General features: G+C 60.8%; 1 protein-coding gene across 3 annotated transcripts in view; it reads right to left on the bottom strand.

The window, feature by feature from the left end:
* The window catches only part of GNAI2 (G protein subunit alpha i2), an 89,618-nt gene that overhangs the window by 30,092 nt on the left and 41,975 nt on the right, over window positions 1-17,551 (bottom strand). The window contains exon 1 of one of the 3 annotated variants that reach the window (XM_069736028.1): window positions 14,236-14,568. The exons of the other annotated variants lie outside the window; for them this stretch is intronic. Within the exon in view, the coding sequence (XP_069592129.1) occupies window positions 14,236-14,353 (118 nt within the window). The 5' untranslated portion in view covers window positions 14,354-14,568. Of the gene's footprint in view, window positions 1-14,235; window positions 14,569-17,551 lie in introns of those variants that run through there. 3 annotated transcript variants of the gene reach the window in all.

Raw genomic sequence — 17,551 nt, 5'->3', positions numbered from 1 at the left:
GGCAAGACCCGGCAACCACCGATAATTACAGCTGTCAATCTATTTGTAGATTGTGAGCCCTCGGGGGCAGGGTCCTCTCCTCCTGTATCCTCACACATCCCGTGTAGATTGTGAGCCCTGGCGGGCAGTGTCCTCTCCTCCTGTATCCTCACCCATCCCGTGTAGATTGTGAGCCCTGGCGGGCAGTGTCCTCTCTCCTCCTGTATCCTCACCCATCCTTTGTAGACTGTGAGCCCTCGCGGGCAGGGTCCTCTCTCATCCTGTATCCTCACCCATCCCGTGTAGATTGTGAGCCCTGGCGGTCAGCGTCCTCTCTCCTCCTGTATCCTCACCCATCCCTTGTAGACTGTGAGCCCTCGCGGGCAGGGTCCCCTCTCATCCTGTATCCTCACCCATCCCGTGTAGATTGTGAGCCCTGGCGGGCAGGGTCCTCTCTCCTCCTGTATCCTCACCCATCCCTTGTAGACTGTGAGCCCTCGCGGGCAGGGTCCTCTCTCATCCTGTATCCTCACCCATCCCGTGTAGATTGTGAGCCCTGGCGGGCAGGGTCCCCTCTCCTCCTGTATCCTCACCCATCCCTTGTAGATTGTGAGCCCTGGCGGGCAGTGTCCTCTCTCCTCCTGTATCCTCACCCATCCCTTGTAGACTGTGAGCCCTCGCGGGCAGGGTCCTCTCTCATCCTGTATCCTCACCCATCCCGTGTAGATTGTGAGCCCTGGCGGGCAGGGTCCCCTCTCCTCCTGTATCCTCACCCATCCCTTGTAGATTGTGAGCCCTCGCGGGCAGGGTCCTCTCTCCTCCTGTATCCTCACCCATCCCTTGTAGATTGTGAGCCCTCGCGGGCAGGGTCCTCTCTCCTCCTGTATCCTCACCCATCCCGTGTAGATTGTGAGCCCTCGCTGGCAGGGTCCTCTCTCCTCCTGTAACCTCACCCATCCCTTGTAGATTGTGAGCCCTCGCGGGCAGGGTCCTCTCCTCCTGTATCCTCACCCATCCCTTGTAGACTGTGAGCCCTCGCGGGCAGGGTCCTCTCTCCTGTATCCTCACCCATCCCTTGTAGATTGTGAGCCCTCGCGGGCAGGGTCCTCTCCTCCTGTATCCTCACCCATCCCTTGTAGACTGTGAGCCCTCGCGGGCAGGGTCCTCTCTCCTCCTCTATCCTCACCCATCCCTTGTAGATTGTGAGCCCTCGCTGGCAGGGTCCTCTCTCCTCCTGTAACCTCACCCATCCCTTGTAGATTGTGAGCCCTCGCTGGCAGGGTCCTCTCTCCTCCTGTAACCTCACCCATCCCTTGTAGATTGTGAGCCCTCGGGGGCAGGGTCCTCTCTCCTCCTGTATCCTCACCCATCCCTTGTAGATTGTGAGCCCTCGCTGGCAGGGTCTTCTCTCCTCCTGTATTCTCACCCATCCCTTGTAGATTGTGAGCCCTCGCTGGCAGGGTCCTCTCTCCTCCTGTATCCTCACCCATCCCTTGTAGATTGTGAGCCCTCGCGGGCAGGGTCCTCTCCTCCTGTATCCTCACCCATCCCTTGTAGACTGTGAGCCCTCGCGGGCAGGGTCCTCTCTCCTCCTGTAACCTCACCCATCCCTTGTAGATTGTGAGCCCTCGTGTGCAGGGTCCTCTCTCCTCCTGTATCCTCACCCATCCCTTGTAGATTGTGAGCCCTCGCGGGCAGGGTCCTCTCCTCCTGTATCCTCACCCATCCCTTGTAGACTGTGAGCCCTCGCGGGCAGGGTCCTCTCTCCTGTATCCTCACCCATCCCTTGTAGATTGTGAGCCCTCGCGGGCAGGGTCCTCTCCTCCTGTATCCTCACCCATCCCTTGTAGACTGTGAGCCCTCGCGGGCAGGGTCCTCTCTCATCCTGTATCCTCACCCATCCCTTGTAGACTGTGAGCCCTCGCGGGCAGGGTCCTCTCTCCTCCTGTATCCTCACCCATCCCGTGTAGATTGTGAGCCCTCGCTGGCAGGGTCCTCTCTCCTCCTGTAACCTCACCCATCCCTTGTAGATTGTGAGCCCTCGCGGGCAGGGTCCTCTCCTCCTGTATCCTCACCCATCCCTTGTAGACTGTGAGCCCTCGCAGGCAGGGTCCTCTCTCATCCTGTATCCTCACCCATCCCTTGTAGATTTTGAGCCCTCGCGGGCAGGGTCCTCTTTCCTCCTGGACCAGTCGTGACTTGTATTGTTTAAGATTATTGCACTTGTTTTTATTATGTATACCCCCTCCTCACATGTAAAGCGCTATGGATTAAATGGCGCTATAATATCAGACTGCGAAGATTCACAATGGAGTCATTCCAAACCCCAATATTCACAGTGTAACTGGCGCACAAGTGAGAGGCCGGTGGACACGTTGGGTGAGGCTCACATGTAGGATGGCACCGGTGTCCGCACACAGTCCCACATTTGTGACTCCGGGATGTTACGGCAATGCTGGGCAGCCGCGCTCCGAGGCTTCTCCTATGTGATGGTGGCCGGAGAGATAGGGGAAAGAAACCAGACATCCTACCAAACGGCTTACTGCCTGAGCGGGTCACCAGCCTGCCCCCCAACCCTCACCCATCCAGCCTCGCCCCCCCCCCCCCCCCCGCTTGACTTATCCAGCCTGCCCCCTCACCTCACGTGACCTATCAAACCTGCCCCCTCACGTGACTTATCCAGCCTGGCCTCCCCCCTCTCTATATCCAGAAGAGCATTTGTGTGGTCAGACCCCAATGTTGGGGGGGTCGGTGGGCTCAAGGTCTCACTGGTGTTGGCTGGTGCTGGGGTCCGGGCTCTGTGCGGCCCCCCATGTTCTCCCCTCATATCTGTATGGAGAATAGTGAGTGCAGCTCTGGGGTATAATACAGGATGTAACTCAGGATCAGTAATGTAATGTAAGTACACAGTGACTGCACCAGCAGAATAGTGAGTACAGCTCTGGGGTATAATACAGGATGTAACTCAGGATCAGTAATGTAATGTAAGTACACAGTGACTGCACCAGCAGAATAGTGAGTGCAGCTCTGGGTTATAATACAGGATGTAACTCAGGATCAGTAATGTAATGTATATACACAGTGACTGCACCAGCAGAATAGTGAGTGCAGCTCTGGAGTATAATACAGGATGTAACTCAGGATCAGTAATGTAATGTATGTACACAGTGACTGCACCAGCAGAATAGTGAGTGCAGCTCTGGGGTATAATACAGGAGGTAACTCAGGATCAGTAATGTAATGTATGTACACAGTGACTGCACCAGCAGAATAGTGAGTGCAGCTCTGGGGTATAATACAGGAGGTAACTCAGGATCAGTAATGTATGTACACAGTGACTGCACTAGCAGAATAGTGAGTGCAGCTCTGGGGTATAATACAGGATGTAACTCAGGATCAGTAATGTAATGTATGTACACAGTGACTGCACCAGCAGAATAGTGAGTGCAGCTCTGGGGTATAATACAGGAGGTAACTCAGGATCAGTAATGTAATGTATGTACACAGTGACTGCACCATCAGAATAGTGAGTGCAGCTCTGGAGTATAATACAGGATGTAACTCAGGATCAGTAATGTATGTACACAGTGACTGCACCAGCAGAATAGTGAGTGCAGCTCTGGGGTATAATACAGGAGGTAACTCAGGATCAGTAATGTGTGTAATGGCGCCACATGATACGAGATCCCCTGGCTGTAGACTCTCGGTGGCATTTTGAGCTGTTGCCATTCTCCCTCCATTCGGGGACAGAGCGGCCATTGATTGAGCAGGTGCAGGGTGACGCCTGATCGGATCCAGCCGCCTTTGATAATGAGGGTCTGTGGCAGATCAGGACAGAGGACCGTGCAGGCTCCTGGCACACTGCGGCAGATCCTCTCTGTGGACAGATCATGCACGGTGACAGGAAGCTGCTGTTTACAGCGCCTGCCATGTGCACGTACACCCCGCACGCAACCATGGGGCGGCTGCAGGGCGTTATGTGACAGACGCAGCAAACAATGCAGGACGCCCCTGAGATGATAATGAGATCCGTGCCTGGGAAAGTTGGGTGACAATGTGGCAGCTCCCACAAGTGAGAAGCTAACACAGGGTCGGTGGTGGTCACCCAGCTTTCCCAGGAGTGGACGAGTCCAGGGCTCCCCAGGACTTGGTGGTCGCCCCGTTGCCCCCTTGTCCTAGGCCCCGTTCCCATTGTCGGCAGTGAATGCCCAGTGGCCCCCTCCCCCGCTGCGCCTCCATTTCCTGCCTTTCTGCTGTGAATCTCATAAAGGGAAGTGTCCGGCGAGTGCAGGAAGGGGAGCGGCGTCACCGCGGCCTCACCGGCTGCTACCCTGCGTCAGTGCGGTGCACAGGAAGGGGGAAGGGCGGCGATAGCGGAGAACGAGCCGCACACGGGCCGTCTATGGCCGCCACCGTTCATTCTACACCCACCGTCCATCTCTGTATGGGTGACTGCGCTCTATTGTCCCTGTTATCAGCCGTCTCTGCAGAAAAAATCTCTTTGTGCAAAACACAGGCGACATGAAAACAACCGGTGCAGACGCACTCACCTGGGACTGTAACCATAGAAACCAGCGGCAGAGGCGAATATCAGTCACGTAGAAAGGGTCTCCACCCAAAAGTGGCTGATACCAGAGAGCAGTAGAGTGCATTCTGCTGTACTATGTGCAGTGAGTGGACTGTACCTGCATCTCTGGCACGTGATGGGTGCGCTCACATCCTCCGACAATCTACTGTGGGCGCACGGTCCGGGGCGGCGGGTGGTCCGGGGGGGGCAGCTGGTCGGTCACCTGTTGTCCGTTTTCCTTTTCGGTCTAGTACAAGGTGGTTTTTGAGTTTTCCGTTCCTGCCCCCCCCCCCCTCCATACACAAGCTCCATCATCCGCAGCCCCGTGCCCCCACCCACCAGATTACGGAGACGCTGGGTGCCCTGTAATTACACCCGGCCATTTAAATACAGGGCGACGCACGCTGGCCCGTGTTACTGGACGTTACATACGGAGGGTGGAACAGTCACATCCCAAACCGCAGAGCGTGGCTTCCTCTAACAGATCATGTGCAACAGAGGGAGGGACGCGGCCCCAAATCAGTGCATCCGACCATCACCTGCCATACAGACGGATGCCCCACGATCACCCTCCTAGTCCTCCACATTGTCCTGATTTCTGCTCCTTAGAATGTAACCAGTGCCAGGATTCTCCATGTCCCCATGATAACTACTACTGTCACAGGCTCCTGGAAGCTGCGAGACCTGTGGCCGGGGCGGTTGGTGCTGGCAGCGCTCGGCCTGTGCGGTACGTGTGCGCTGGATGGATCCGCTAGAATTCCAGCACTCATTAACCCCCTCACCACCGGACAAGAGGGGGCGGCGGGTACATCAGGGGTTCTAGATCTCTGCTTGCTGTAAGTGAATCAGATTTGGTTTATACAGAGTCTGAGCTACGACTTGTCACATCTGAAAATTCGTTACAGTTATGTCCAGCCTGCCCTCACACTGGGGGTCTTCTGGGGCACGGCTCTGCAGGTGACCCCCCCACAAGGAGCTGCAGCGGTGACGTGGAGCGCCATGATTCCTCGGATCATCAAACCGCGCGTTTCCCATGGATGATGAGTGACAAGCGCAGAGGAGATGAGTGCGAGGAGCCAAGAGCGGCCACGACAGGAGGGAGGGTCCACTGGAGACCCCGCACAAGTGCAGCCTTATAAAGTCCGGCCCCAGATGCTGCCGCTCCGGGCCACAAAGGACTTTGCCCTCAAGCAGAAACTGGTTGCCAAGTGCAGAGCAAAGAAGCCGAAACCACTGCTAAGAGATCAGCAAACAGCGCGCGTCAAGAGACGTGTTACCAGGAACCCCGCAGGCCCGGCGACCCCAGGAGCAAAGAGAGCCCCCCGCAGGCCCGGCGACCCCAGGAGCAAAGAGAGCCCCCTGCAGGCCCGGCGACCCCAGGAGCAAAGAGGGCCCCCCGCAGGCCCGGCGACCCCAGGAGCAAAGAGAGCCTCCCCGCAGGCCCGGCGACCCCAGGAGCAAAGAGGGCCCCCCGCAGGCCCGGCGACCCCAGGAGCAAAGAGGGCCCCCCGCAGGCCCGGCGACCCCAGGAGCAAAGAGAGCCCCCCGCAGGCCCGGCGACCCCAGGAGCAAAGAGGGCCCCCCGCAGGCCCGGCGACCCCAGGAGCAAAGAGAGCCCTCCGCAGGCCCGGCGACCCCAGGAGCAAAGAGGGCCCCCCGCAGGCCCGGCGACCCCAGGAGCAAAGAGGGCCCCCCGCAGGCCCGGCGACCCCAGGAGCAAAGAGGGCCCCCCGCAGGCCCGGCGACCCCAGGAGCAAAGAGGGCCCCCCGCAGGCCCGGCGACCCCAGGAGCAAAGAGGGCCCCCCGCAGGCCCGGCGACCCCAGGAGCAAAGAGGGCCCCCCGCAGGCCCGGCGACCCCAGGAGCAAAGAGGGCCCCCCGCAGGCCCGGCGACCCCAGGAGCAAAGAGGGCCCCCCGCAGGCCCGGCGACCCCAGGAGCAAAGAGAGCCCTCCGCAGGCCCGGCGACCCCAGGAGCAAAGAGGGCCCCCCGCAGGCCCGGCGACCCCAGGAGCAAAGAGGGCCCCCCGCAGGCCCGGCGACCCCAGGAGCAAAGAGGGCCCCCCGCAGGCCCGGCGACCCCAGGAGCAAAGAGGGCCCCCCGCAGGCCCGGCGACCCCAGGAGCAAAGAGAGCCCCCCGCAGGCCCGGCGACCCCAGGAGCAAAGAGGGCCCCCCGCAGGCCCGGCGACCCCAGGAGCAAAGAGAGCCCCCCGCAGGCCCGGCGACCCCAGGAGCAAAGAGAGCCCCCCGCAGGCCCGGCGACCCCAGGAGCAAAGAGAGCCCCCTGCAGGCCCGGCGAACCCAGGAGCAAAGAGGGCCCCCCTGCAGGCCCGGCGACCCCAGGAGCAAAGAGGGTCCCCCGCAGGCCCGGCGACCCCAGGAGCAAAGAGAGCCCCCCGCAGGCCCGGCGACCCCAGGAGCAAAGAGAGCCCCCCGCAGGCCCGGCGACCCCAGGAGCAAAGAGAGCCCCCCGCAGGCCCGGCGACCCCAGGAGCAAAGAGGGCCCCCCGCAGGCCCGGCGACCCCAGGAGCAAAGAGGGCCCCCCGCAGGCCCGGCGACCCCAGGAGCAAAGAGGGCCCCCCGCAGGCCCGGCGACCCCAGGAGCAAAGAGAGCCCCCCGCAGGCCCGGCGACCCCAGGAGCAAAGAGGGCCCCCCGCAGGCCCGGCGACCCCAGGAGCAAAGAGGGCCCCCCGCAGGCCCGGCGACCCCAGGAGCAAAGAGGGCCCCCCGCAGGCCCGGCGACCCCAGGAGCAAAGAGAGCCCTCCGCAGGCCCGGCGACCCCAGGAGCAAAGAGGGCCCCCCGCAGGCCCGGCGACCCCAGGAGCAAAGAGGGCCCCCCGCAGGCCCGGCGACCCCAGGAGCAAAGAGGGCCCCCCGCAGGCCCGGCGACCCCAGGAGCAAAGAGGGCCCCCCGCAGGCCCGGCGACCCCAGGAGCAAAGAGAGCCCCCCGCAGGCCCGGCGACCCCAGGAGCAAAGAGGGCCCCCCGCAGGCCCGGCGACCCCAGGAGCAAAGAGAGCCCCCCGCAGGCCCGGCGACCCCAGGAGCAAAGAGAGCCCCCCGCAGGCCCGGCGACCCCAGGAGCAAAGAGAGCCCCCTGCAGGCCCGGCGAACCCAGGAGCAAAGAGGGTCCCCCGCAGGCCCGGTGACCCCAGGAGCAAAGAGGGTCCCCCGCAGGCCCGGCGACCCCAGGAGCAAAGAGAGCCCCCCGCAGGCCCGGTGACCCCAGGAGCAAAGAGAGCCCCCCGCAGGCCCGGCGACCCCAGGAGCAAAGAGAGCCCCCTGCAGGCCCGGCGAACCCAGGAGCAAAGAGGGTCCCCCGCAGGCCCGGTGACCCCAGGAGCAAAGAGGGTCCCCCGCAGGCCCGGTGACCCCAGGAGCAAAGAGAGCCCCCCGCAGGCCCGGCGACCCCAGGAGCAAAGAGAGCCCCCTGCAGGCCCGGCGACCCCAGGAGCAAAGAGGGCCACCTGCAGGCCCGGCGACCCCAGGAGCAAAGAGGGTCCCCCGCAGGCCCGGTGACCCCAGGAGCAAAGAGAGCCCCCTGCAGGCCCGGCGACCCCAGAAGCAGAGGCCTCCCGCAAGTCCAATGGACCCAGGAGTAAAGCTGTCCCCCTGCAGGCACGGAGACCCCAAAGGTAAAGCCACAATCCCATTTCCGAAGGCCTGGTGATCCCAGGATAAAAGGCAACACCCCCTCTTCCCCCCCTTGGACACGAGAAAAAAGCCATGCCCACATCCCCGCAGGCCCAGGGCACCCCTGCTCCAGCCAATAAAGGGCACCCCAGCTCCAGCCAATAAAGGGCACCCCTGCTCCAGCCAATAAAGGGCACCCCTGCTCCAGCCAATAAAGGGCACCCCTGCTCCAGCCAATAAAGGGCACCCCTGCTCCAGCCAATAAAGGGCACCCCTGCTCCAGCCAATAAAGGGCACCCCAGCTCCAGCCAATAAAGGGCACCCCTGCTCCAGCCAATAAAGGGCACCCCTGCTCCAGCCAATAAAGGGCACCCCTGCTCCAGCCAATAAAGGGCACCCCTGCTCCAGCCAATAAAGGGCACCCCTGCTCCAGCCAATAAAGGGCACCCCAGCTCCAGCCAATAAAGGGCACCCCCTGCTCCAGCCAATAAAGGGCACCCCAGCTCCAGCCAATAAAGGGCACCCCAGTTCCAGCCAATAAAGGGCACCCCTGCTCCAGCCAATAAAGGGCACCCCAGCTCCAGCCAATAAAGGGCACCCCTGCTCCAGCTGTTGAAGTAACGGGACACGTGACTCTTGTTGATATCGCCAATAACCTCAGGAGACGGACCCCGCTCAGGTGACCGCAGCACAATTCACGGACATTCTGTCTCATGATTATATCCTGGCACACCTACAGAACGTGGCAGAGCCACGACGGCTGCCGATCTCTGCACATCACCACAGAGAACAAAGGGTTAACAGAAGTGTGTCCCCTTCCCGAGCAGAGGCCAGGGCCGGCGTGGGTTCTAACGGCAAATACAAATAGAGTGTCCGAATGACGAGACCCCAGAGGAGATCAGCGGCCGACAACCCTGGCATCTGTTCGTCATCAAGCTCTCTGCTTGCTGTCAGTGAATGAAGACTCACAGGGTCTTAGAATTGATACAATGTTTCCAGTCTATGAACAGCACAAATCTCTCCTGTTCTGAGGTTGTTACAATGTATCAGTGCACAGTTGATTGTTTGGATGGGATACAACTGTAACAAACCCTCAGCTGTGTGAGCAGGACTAGGCCAGGAGTCTGTGCATGTAAACAATGGTGAGGAGGGAGGTGAAGATGGGCACAGTAACGGGGGTCCCTGACCACTGCTCCATTGTAGCAACGTCTAGGGCCGGATAAACAGATTCTGCTGAAATGTCCGAGTGATGGATCCATAAGTGGAGGCGGTAACCAGGAGCGCGGACCCCCTGCGATCAAACGGCCGGAGAAGTTACTCCGAGCACCATGAATCTTCGCTATACAGCGTGGCGGGCGCAGCGGCGAACCAGGCGCTAATGTAAATATCAGCCTGCAACGCCGCGGAAACACCTGCACCTAAAAGGGAGAACTACTAGGCCCAGCAGACAGCAAGGCGATGAATGTCTCCTGAGCTTTGTAGCAGCGCAGGCCGCAGTGGTCTCAGGGCCGCCACAGGCGTCGGACAATGAGCCAGCGTTTACCGGCCGCAGCGCTGATCTCGTGTACGGTCAGTTATTCGCAGTCGTCTTCCGTATGTAGAACTCAGTGAGAAAAACGCAGGAAAAACATCAGGACCGCGGCGGCGTAACCACAGGCCAGCGATGGCGACCGCTCCCCTCCCCCACAGCCGGGCCCGGAAAAAGCAGGAGGTGGTAAATCATGGCAACGTTTAGATGTTCCTGCAGAAGAGTCCGGGGAGGCGGCAGCAGTATAAACGGCGGCACCTGTACTCATGGCAGGATGTGGCGCCGCTGCGCCCAAGGCTTCCTGCCATCTTCTCACAGCACAAGGCACAGGAAGCGGCGGAGCAGCCGAGGAGCGTCATCCCCACCGTCACCGAGGAGACCACGGGGAAACGGACAAATATACAGAGGGGCCGACGGCCCGGGGGACGCACAGAGGGGGCCGACGGCCCGGGGGACGCACAGAGGGGGCCGACGGCCCGGGGGACGCACAGAGGGGGCCGACGGCCCGGGGGACGCACAGAGGGGCCTACAGTACATAGATATGTATGTTATGGAGGTAAACTGGGGAGCAGATAAATGAGTCAAGGAGCTTTACATGTAAAGGGGGAGTATGTATATATATATATATATATATATATATATATATATATACACACACATGCAGATCCCCCCCCCCCCGTATATACACAGACCCCCCGGTATATACACATACAGACCCCGGTATACACACACAGACACCCCCCCCCCGGTATATACACACAGACCCCCCCGGTATATACACACAGGCCCCCCGGTATATACACACAGACCACCCCCCCGTATATACACACAGACCCCCCCGTATATACACACAGACCCCCCCCCCCCCCGTATATACACACAGACCCCCCCCCCCCCCCCCCGTATATACACACAGACCCCCGGTATACACATACAGACCCCCGTATATATACACATACAGACCCCCGTATATATACACACAGACCCCCCGTATACACACACAGACCCCCCGTATACACACACAGACCCCGGTATATACACACAGACCCCCGTATATACACATACAGACCCCCGTATATACACACAGACCCCCCGTATATACACACAGACCCCGGTATATACACACAGACCCCCCCCGTATATACACACAGACCCCCCCCCGTATATACACACAGACCCCCCCCCCCGTATATACACACGGACCCCCGTATATACACACGGACCCCCGTATATACACACGGACCCCCGTATATACACACAGACCCCCCCCCCCGTATATACACACAGACCCCCCCCCCGTATATACACACAGACCCCCCCCGTATATACACACAGACCCCCCCCCGTATATACACACAGACCCCCCCCCCCCGTATATACACACAGACCCCCCCCCCCGTATATACACACAGACCCCCCCCCCCGTATATACACACGGACCCCCGTATATACACACGGATCCCCGTATATACACACGGACCCCCCCCCCGTATATACACACAGACCCCCCCCCCCCCCGTATATACACACAGACCCCCCCCCCGTATATACACACAGACCCCCCCCCCGTATATACACACGGACCCCCGTATATACACACAGACCCCCCCCCGTATATACACACAGACCCCCGTATATACACACAGACCCCCGTATATACACACAGACCCCCGTATATACACACAGACCCCCGTATATACACACAGACCCCCGTATATACACACAGACCCCCGTATATACACACAGACCCCCGTATATACACACAGACCCCCGTATATACACACAGACCCCCCCGTACATACACACAGACCCCCGTATATACACACAGACCCCCCCCGTACATACACACAGACCCCGGTATATACACACAGACCCCCGTATATACACACAGACCCCCGTATATACACACAGACCCCCGTATATACACACAGACCCCGGTATATACACACAGACCCCCCCCCGTACATACACACAGACCCCGGTATATACACACAGACCCCCGTATATACATACAGACCCCCCCCGTACATACACACAGACCCCGGTATATACACACAGACCCCCGTATATACACACAGACCCCCCCCGTACATACACACAGACCCCCGTATATACACACAGACCCCGGTATATACACACAGACCCCCCCCGTACATACACACAGACCCCGGTATATACACACAGACCCCGGTATATACATACAGACCCCCCCCCGTACATACACACAGACCCCGGTATATACACACAGACCCCCGTATATACACACAGACCCCCGTATATACACACAGACCCCGGTATATACACACAGACCCCCCCCGTATATACACACAGACCCCCCGTATATACACACAGACCCCGGTATATACACACAGACCCCCCCCGTATATACACACAGACCCCCCCCGTATATACACACAGACCCCCCCCGTATATACACACAGACCCCCGTATATACACACAGACCCCCCCCCGTATATACACACAGACCCCCCGTATATACACACAGACCCCCGTATATACACACAGACCCCCCCCGTATATACACACAGACCCCCCGTATATACACACAGACCCCCCCCGTATATACACACAGACCCCCCCGTATATACACACAGACCCCCCGTATATACACACAGACCCCGGTATATACACACAGACCCCCGTATATACACACAGACCCCCCCCGTATATACACACAGACCCCCCCCGTATATACACACAGACCCCCCCCGTATATACACACAGACCCCCGTATATACACACAGACCCCCCCCGTATATACACACAGACCCCCCCCGTATATACACACAGACCCCCCCCGTACATACACACAGACCCCGGTATATACACACAGACCCCCCCCGTATATACACACAGACCCCCGTATATACACACAGACCCCCGTATATACACACAGACCCCCGTATATACACACAGACCCCCCCCGTACATACACACAGACCCCGGTATATACACACAGACCCCCCCCGTATATACACACAGACCCCCCGTATATACACACAGACCCCCCGTATATACACAAAGACCCCCGTATATACACACAGACCCCCCGTATATACACACAGACCCCCCGTATATACACACAGACCCCCCGTATATACACACAGACCCCCCGTATATACACACAGACCCCCCCGTATATACACACAGACCCCCCCGTATATACACACAGACCCCGGTATATACATACAGACCCCGGTATATACACACAGACCCCCCCGTATATACACACAGACCCCCCTATATACACACAGACCCCCCGTATATACACACAGACCCCCGTATATACACACAGACCCCCCGTATATACACACAGACCCCCGTATATACACACAGACCCCCCCGTATATACACACAGACCCCCCTATATACACACAGACCCCCCGTATATACACACAGACCCCCGTATATACACACAGACCCCCCCCGTATATACACACAGACCCCCCGTATATACACACAGACCCCCGTATATACACACAGACCCCCCCCGTATATACACACAGACCCCCCGTATATACACACAGACCCCCCCGTATATACACACAGACCCCCCCCGTATATACACACAGACCCCCCCCGTATATACACACAGACCCCCCCCCCCGTATATACACACGGACCCCCCGTATATACATACAGACCCCCCCCCGTATATACATACAGACCCCCCCCCGTATATACATACAGACCCCCCCCCGTATATACACACAGACCCCCCCCCCCGTATATACACACAGACCCCCCCCCCCGTATATACACACAGACCCCCCCCGTATATACACACAGACCCCCCGTATATACACACAGACCCCCGTATATACACACAGACCCCCCCCGTATATACACACAGACCCCCCGTATATACACACAGACCCCCCCGTATATACACACAGACCCCCCCCGTATATACACACAGACCCCCCCCGTATATACACACAGACCCCCCCCGTATATACACACAGACCCCCCCCCCCGTATATACACACGGACCCCCCGTATATACATACAGACCCCCCCCCGTATATACACACAGACCCCCCCCCCCCGTATATACACACAGACCCCCCCCGTACATACACACAGACCCCCCGTATATACACACAGACCCCCGGTATATACACACAGACCCCCCCGTATATACACACAGACCCCCCGTATATACACACGGACCCCCGTATATACACACAGACCCCCCCCGTATATACACACAGACCCCCCCATATACACACGGACCCCCCCCCGTATATACACACGGACCCCCCCCCGTATATACACACAGACCCCCCCCGTATATACACACAGACCCCCCCCGTATATACACACAGACCCCCCCATATATACACACAGACCCCCCCCGTATATACACACGGACCCCCCCCCGTATATACACACAGACCCCCGTATATACACACAGACCCCCCCGTATATACACACAGACCCCCCCCGTATATACACACGGACCCCCGTATATCCGCCGCCTCCCCCCAGAGCCCGCTCTCACCCAGCAGCAGCAGCTTCACCTCCCGCGCCGCCTTCTCTCCGTCCTCCCGCAGGTTTTTGTCGATGTTCTTGGATCTCTCGGCCGCCGCTTTGTCCTCGGCGCTCACCGTGCAGCCCATGGCGGCAATATGTCGCGAGAACGCCAACCGTCCCGATAGAGCGCTAGACCGAGAGCCCCGGGCCCCGCCGCGACCCCCGTGCTCCTCCACCCCCGCGATAGCCGCGATATTCCCTGCGACAGAGAGAGATGAATCCGCAGCCGCGCGACACCCGAGCCAGACACAAGTGAGGGGACGCCCTGCGGGAGAGCGCGGCCGCCGCGGAGCTCCGCCCACACCACGCCCGAGAGGACCGCCCCCAACCACACCCCGTCCGAAGCTCCGCCCACCGCAGGGCCGTTATGTGAGGACTGAAGAATGAAAGGACCGGAGGAGCGGCGGGAAGTACCGAGGGTCACCGGAGAGAGCGATAACGAGGGTCAGCGGAGCGGGAGGAGGAGCGACACCGAGGGTCACCGGAGGAGGAGGAGCGAGCGAGATACCGAGGGTCACCGGACAGAGCGATAACGAGGGTCAGCGGAGCGGGAGGAGCGAGCGAGATACCGAGGGTCACCGGAGGAGGAGGAGCGAGCGAGATACCGAGGGACAGCGGAGGAGGAGGAGCGAGATACCGAGGGTCACCGGAGCGGGAGGAGGACGAGCGAGATACCGAGGGTCACCGGAGCGGGAGGAGGAGGAGCGAGCGAGATACCGAGGATCACCGGAGCGGGAGGAGGAGCGAGCGAGATACCGAGGATCACCGGAGCGGGAGGAGGAGCGAGCGAGATACCGAGGGTCTCCGGAGCGGGAGGAGGAGCGAGCGAGATACCGAGGATCACCGGAGCGGGAGGAGGAGCGAGCGAGATACCGAGGATCACCGGAGCGGGAGGAGGAGCGAGCGAGATACCGAGGGTCACAGGAGCGGGAGGAGGAGCGAGCGAGATACCGAGGGTCACCGGAGCGGGAGGAGGAGCGAGCGAGATACCGAGGATCACCGGAGCGGGAGGAGGAGCGAGCGAGATACCGAGGGTCTCCGGAGCGGGAGGAGGAGCGAGCGAGATACCGAGGATCACCGGAGCGGGAGGAGGAGCGAGCGAGATACCGAGGATCACCGGAGCGGGAGGAGGAGCGAGCGAGATACCGAGGGTCACAGGAGCGGGAGGAGGAGCGAGCGAGATACCGAGGGTCACCGGAGCGGGAGGAGGAGCGAGCGAGATACCGAGGATCACCGGAGCGGGAGGAGGAGCGAGCGAGATACCGAGGGTCACCGGAGGAGGAGGAGCGAGATACCGAGGGTCAGCGGAGCGGGAGGAGGAGCGAGCGAGATACCGAGGGACAGCGGAGGAGGAGGAGCGAGATACCGAGGGTCACCGGAGCGGGAGGAGCGAGCGAGATACCGAGGGACAGCGGAGGAGGAGCGAGCGAGATACCGAGGATCACCGGAGAGAGCGATACCGAGGGTCAGCGGAGCGGGAGGAGGAGGAGCGAGATACCGAGGGTCAGCGGAGCGGGAGGAGGAGCGAGCGAGATACCGAGGGTCAGCGGAGCGGGAGGAGGAGCGAGCGAGATACCGAGGGTCACCGGAGCGGGAGGAGGAGGAGCGAGATACCGAGGATCACCGGAGCGGGAGGAGGAGCGAGCGAGATACCGAGGATCACCGGAGCGGGAGGAGGAGCGAGCGAGATACCGAGGGTCACCGGAGCGGGAGGAGGACGAGCGAGATACCGAGGGTCAGCGGAGCGGGAGGAGGACGAGCGAGATACCGAGGATCACCGGAGCGGGAGGAGGAGCGAGCGAGATACCGAGGGTCACCGGAGCCGGAGGAGGAGCGAGCGAGATACCGAGGGTCACCGGAGCCGGAGGAGGAGCGAGCGAGATACCGAGGATCACCGGAGCGGGAGGAGGACGAGCGAGATACCGAGGGTCAGCGGAGCGGGAGGAGGACGAGCGAGATACCGAGGGTCAGCGGAGCGGGAGGAGGACGAGCGAGATACCGAGGGTCACCGGAGCGGGAGGAGGAGCGAGCGAGATACCGAGGGTCACCGGAGCGGGAGGAGGAGCGAGCGAGATACCGAGGGTCACCGGAGCCGGAGGAGGAGCGAGCGAGATACCGAGGATCACCGGAGCGGGAGGAGGACGAGCAAGATACCGAGGGTAAGCGGAGCGGGAGGAGGACGAGCGAGATACCGAGGATCACCGGAGCGGGAGGAGGAGCGAGCGAGATACCGAGGGTCACCGGAGCGGGAGGAGGAGCGAGCGAGATACCGAGGGTCACCGGAGCGGGAGGAGGACGAGCGAGATACCGAGGGTAAGCGGAGCGGGAGGAGGAGCGAGCGAGATACCGAGGATCACCGGAGCGGGAGGAGGAGCGAGCGAGATACCGAGGATCACCGGAGCGGGAGGAGGAGCGAGCGAGATACCGAGGGTCACCGGAGCGGGAGGAGGAGCGAGCGAGATACCGAGGGTCACCGGAGCGGGAGGAGGAGCGAGCGAGATACCGAGGGTCACCGGAGCGGGAGGAGGAGCGAGCGAGATACCGAGGGTCACCGGAGCGGGAGGAGGAGCGAGATACCGAGGGTCACCGGAGCGGGAGGAGGAGCGAGCGAGATACCGAGGGTCACCGGAGCGGGAGGAGGAGGAGCGAGATACCGAGGGTCACCGGAGCGGGAGGAGGAGCGAGCGAGATACCGAGGGTCACCGGAGCGGGAGGAGGAGGAGCGAGATACCGAGGGTCACCGGAGAGAGCGATAACGAGGGACAGCGGAGCAGGAGGAGGAGGAGCGAGATACCGAGGGTCACCGGAGCGGGAGGAGGAGCGAGCGAGATACCGAGGGTCACCGGAGCGGGAGGAGGAGCGAGATACCGAGGGTCACCGGAGCGGGAGGAGGAGCGAGCGAGATACCGAGGGTCACCGGAGCGGGAGGAGGAGGAGCGAGATACCGAGGGTCACCGGAGAGAGCGATAACGAGGGACAGCGGAGCGGGAGGAGGAGGAGCGAGATACCGAGGGTCACCGGAGCGGGAGGAGGAGCGAGCGAGATACCGAGGGTCACCGGAGCGGGAGGAGGAGGAGCGAGCGAGATACCGAGGGTCACCGGAGCGGGAGGAGGAGGAGCGAGCGAGATACCGAGGGTCACCGGAGCGGGAGGAGGACGAGCGAGATACCGAGGGTCAGCGGAGCGGGAGGAGGAGCGAGCGAGATACCGAGGGTCACCGGAGCGGGAGGAGGAGCGAGCGAGATACCGAGGATCACCGGAGCGGGAGTAGGAGCGAGCGAGAT

Source organism: Ranitomeya imitator, chromosome 8, assembly GCF_032444005.1.
Source record: "Ranitomeya imitator isolate aRanImi1 chromosome 8, aRanImi1.pri, whole genome shotgun sequence".
Taxonomy (NCBI): Eukaryota; Metazoa; Chordata; class Amphibia; order Anura; family Dendrobatidae; genus Ranitomeya; species Ranitomeya imitator.
The sequence above is the reverse complement of the archived record's forward strand: the minus strand, read 5'-3'. Positions and strand labels throughout refer to the sequence as shown.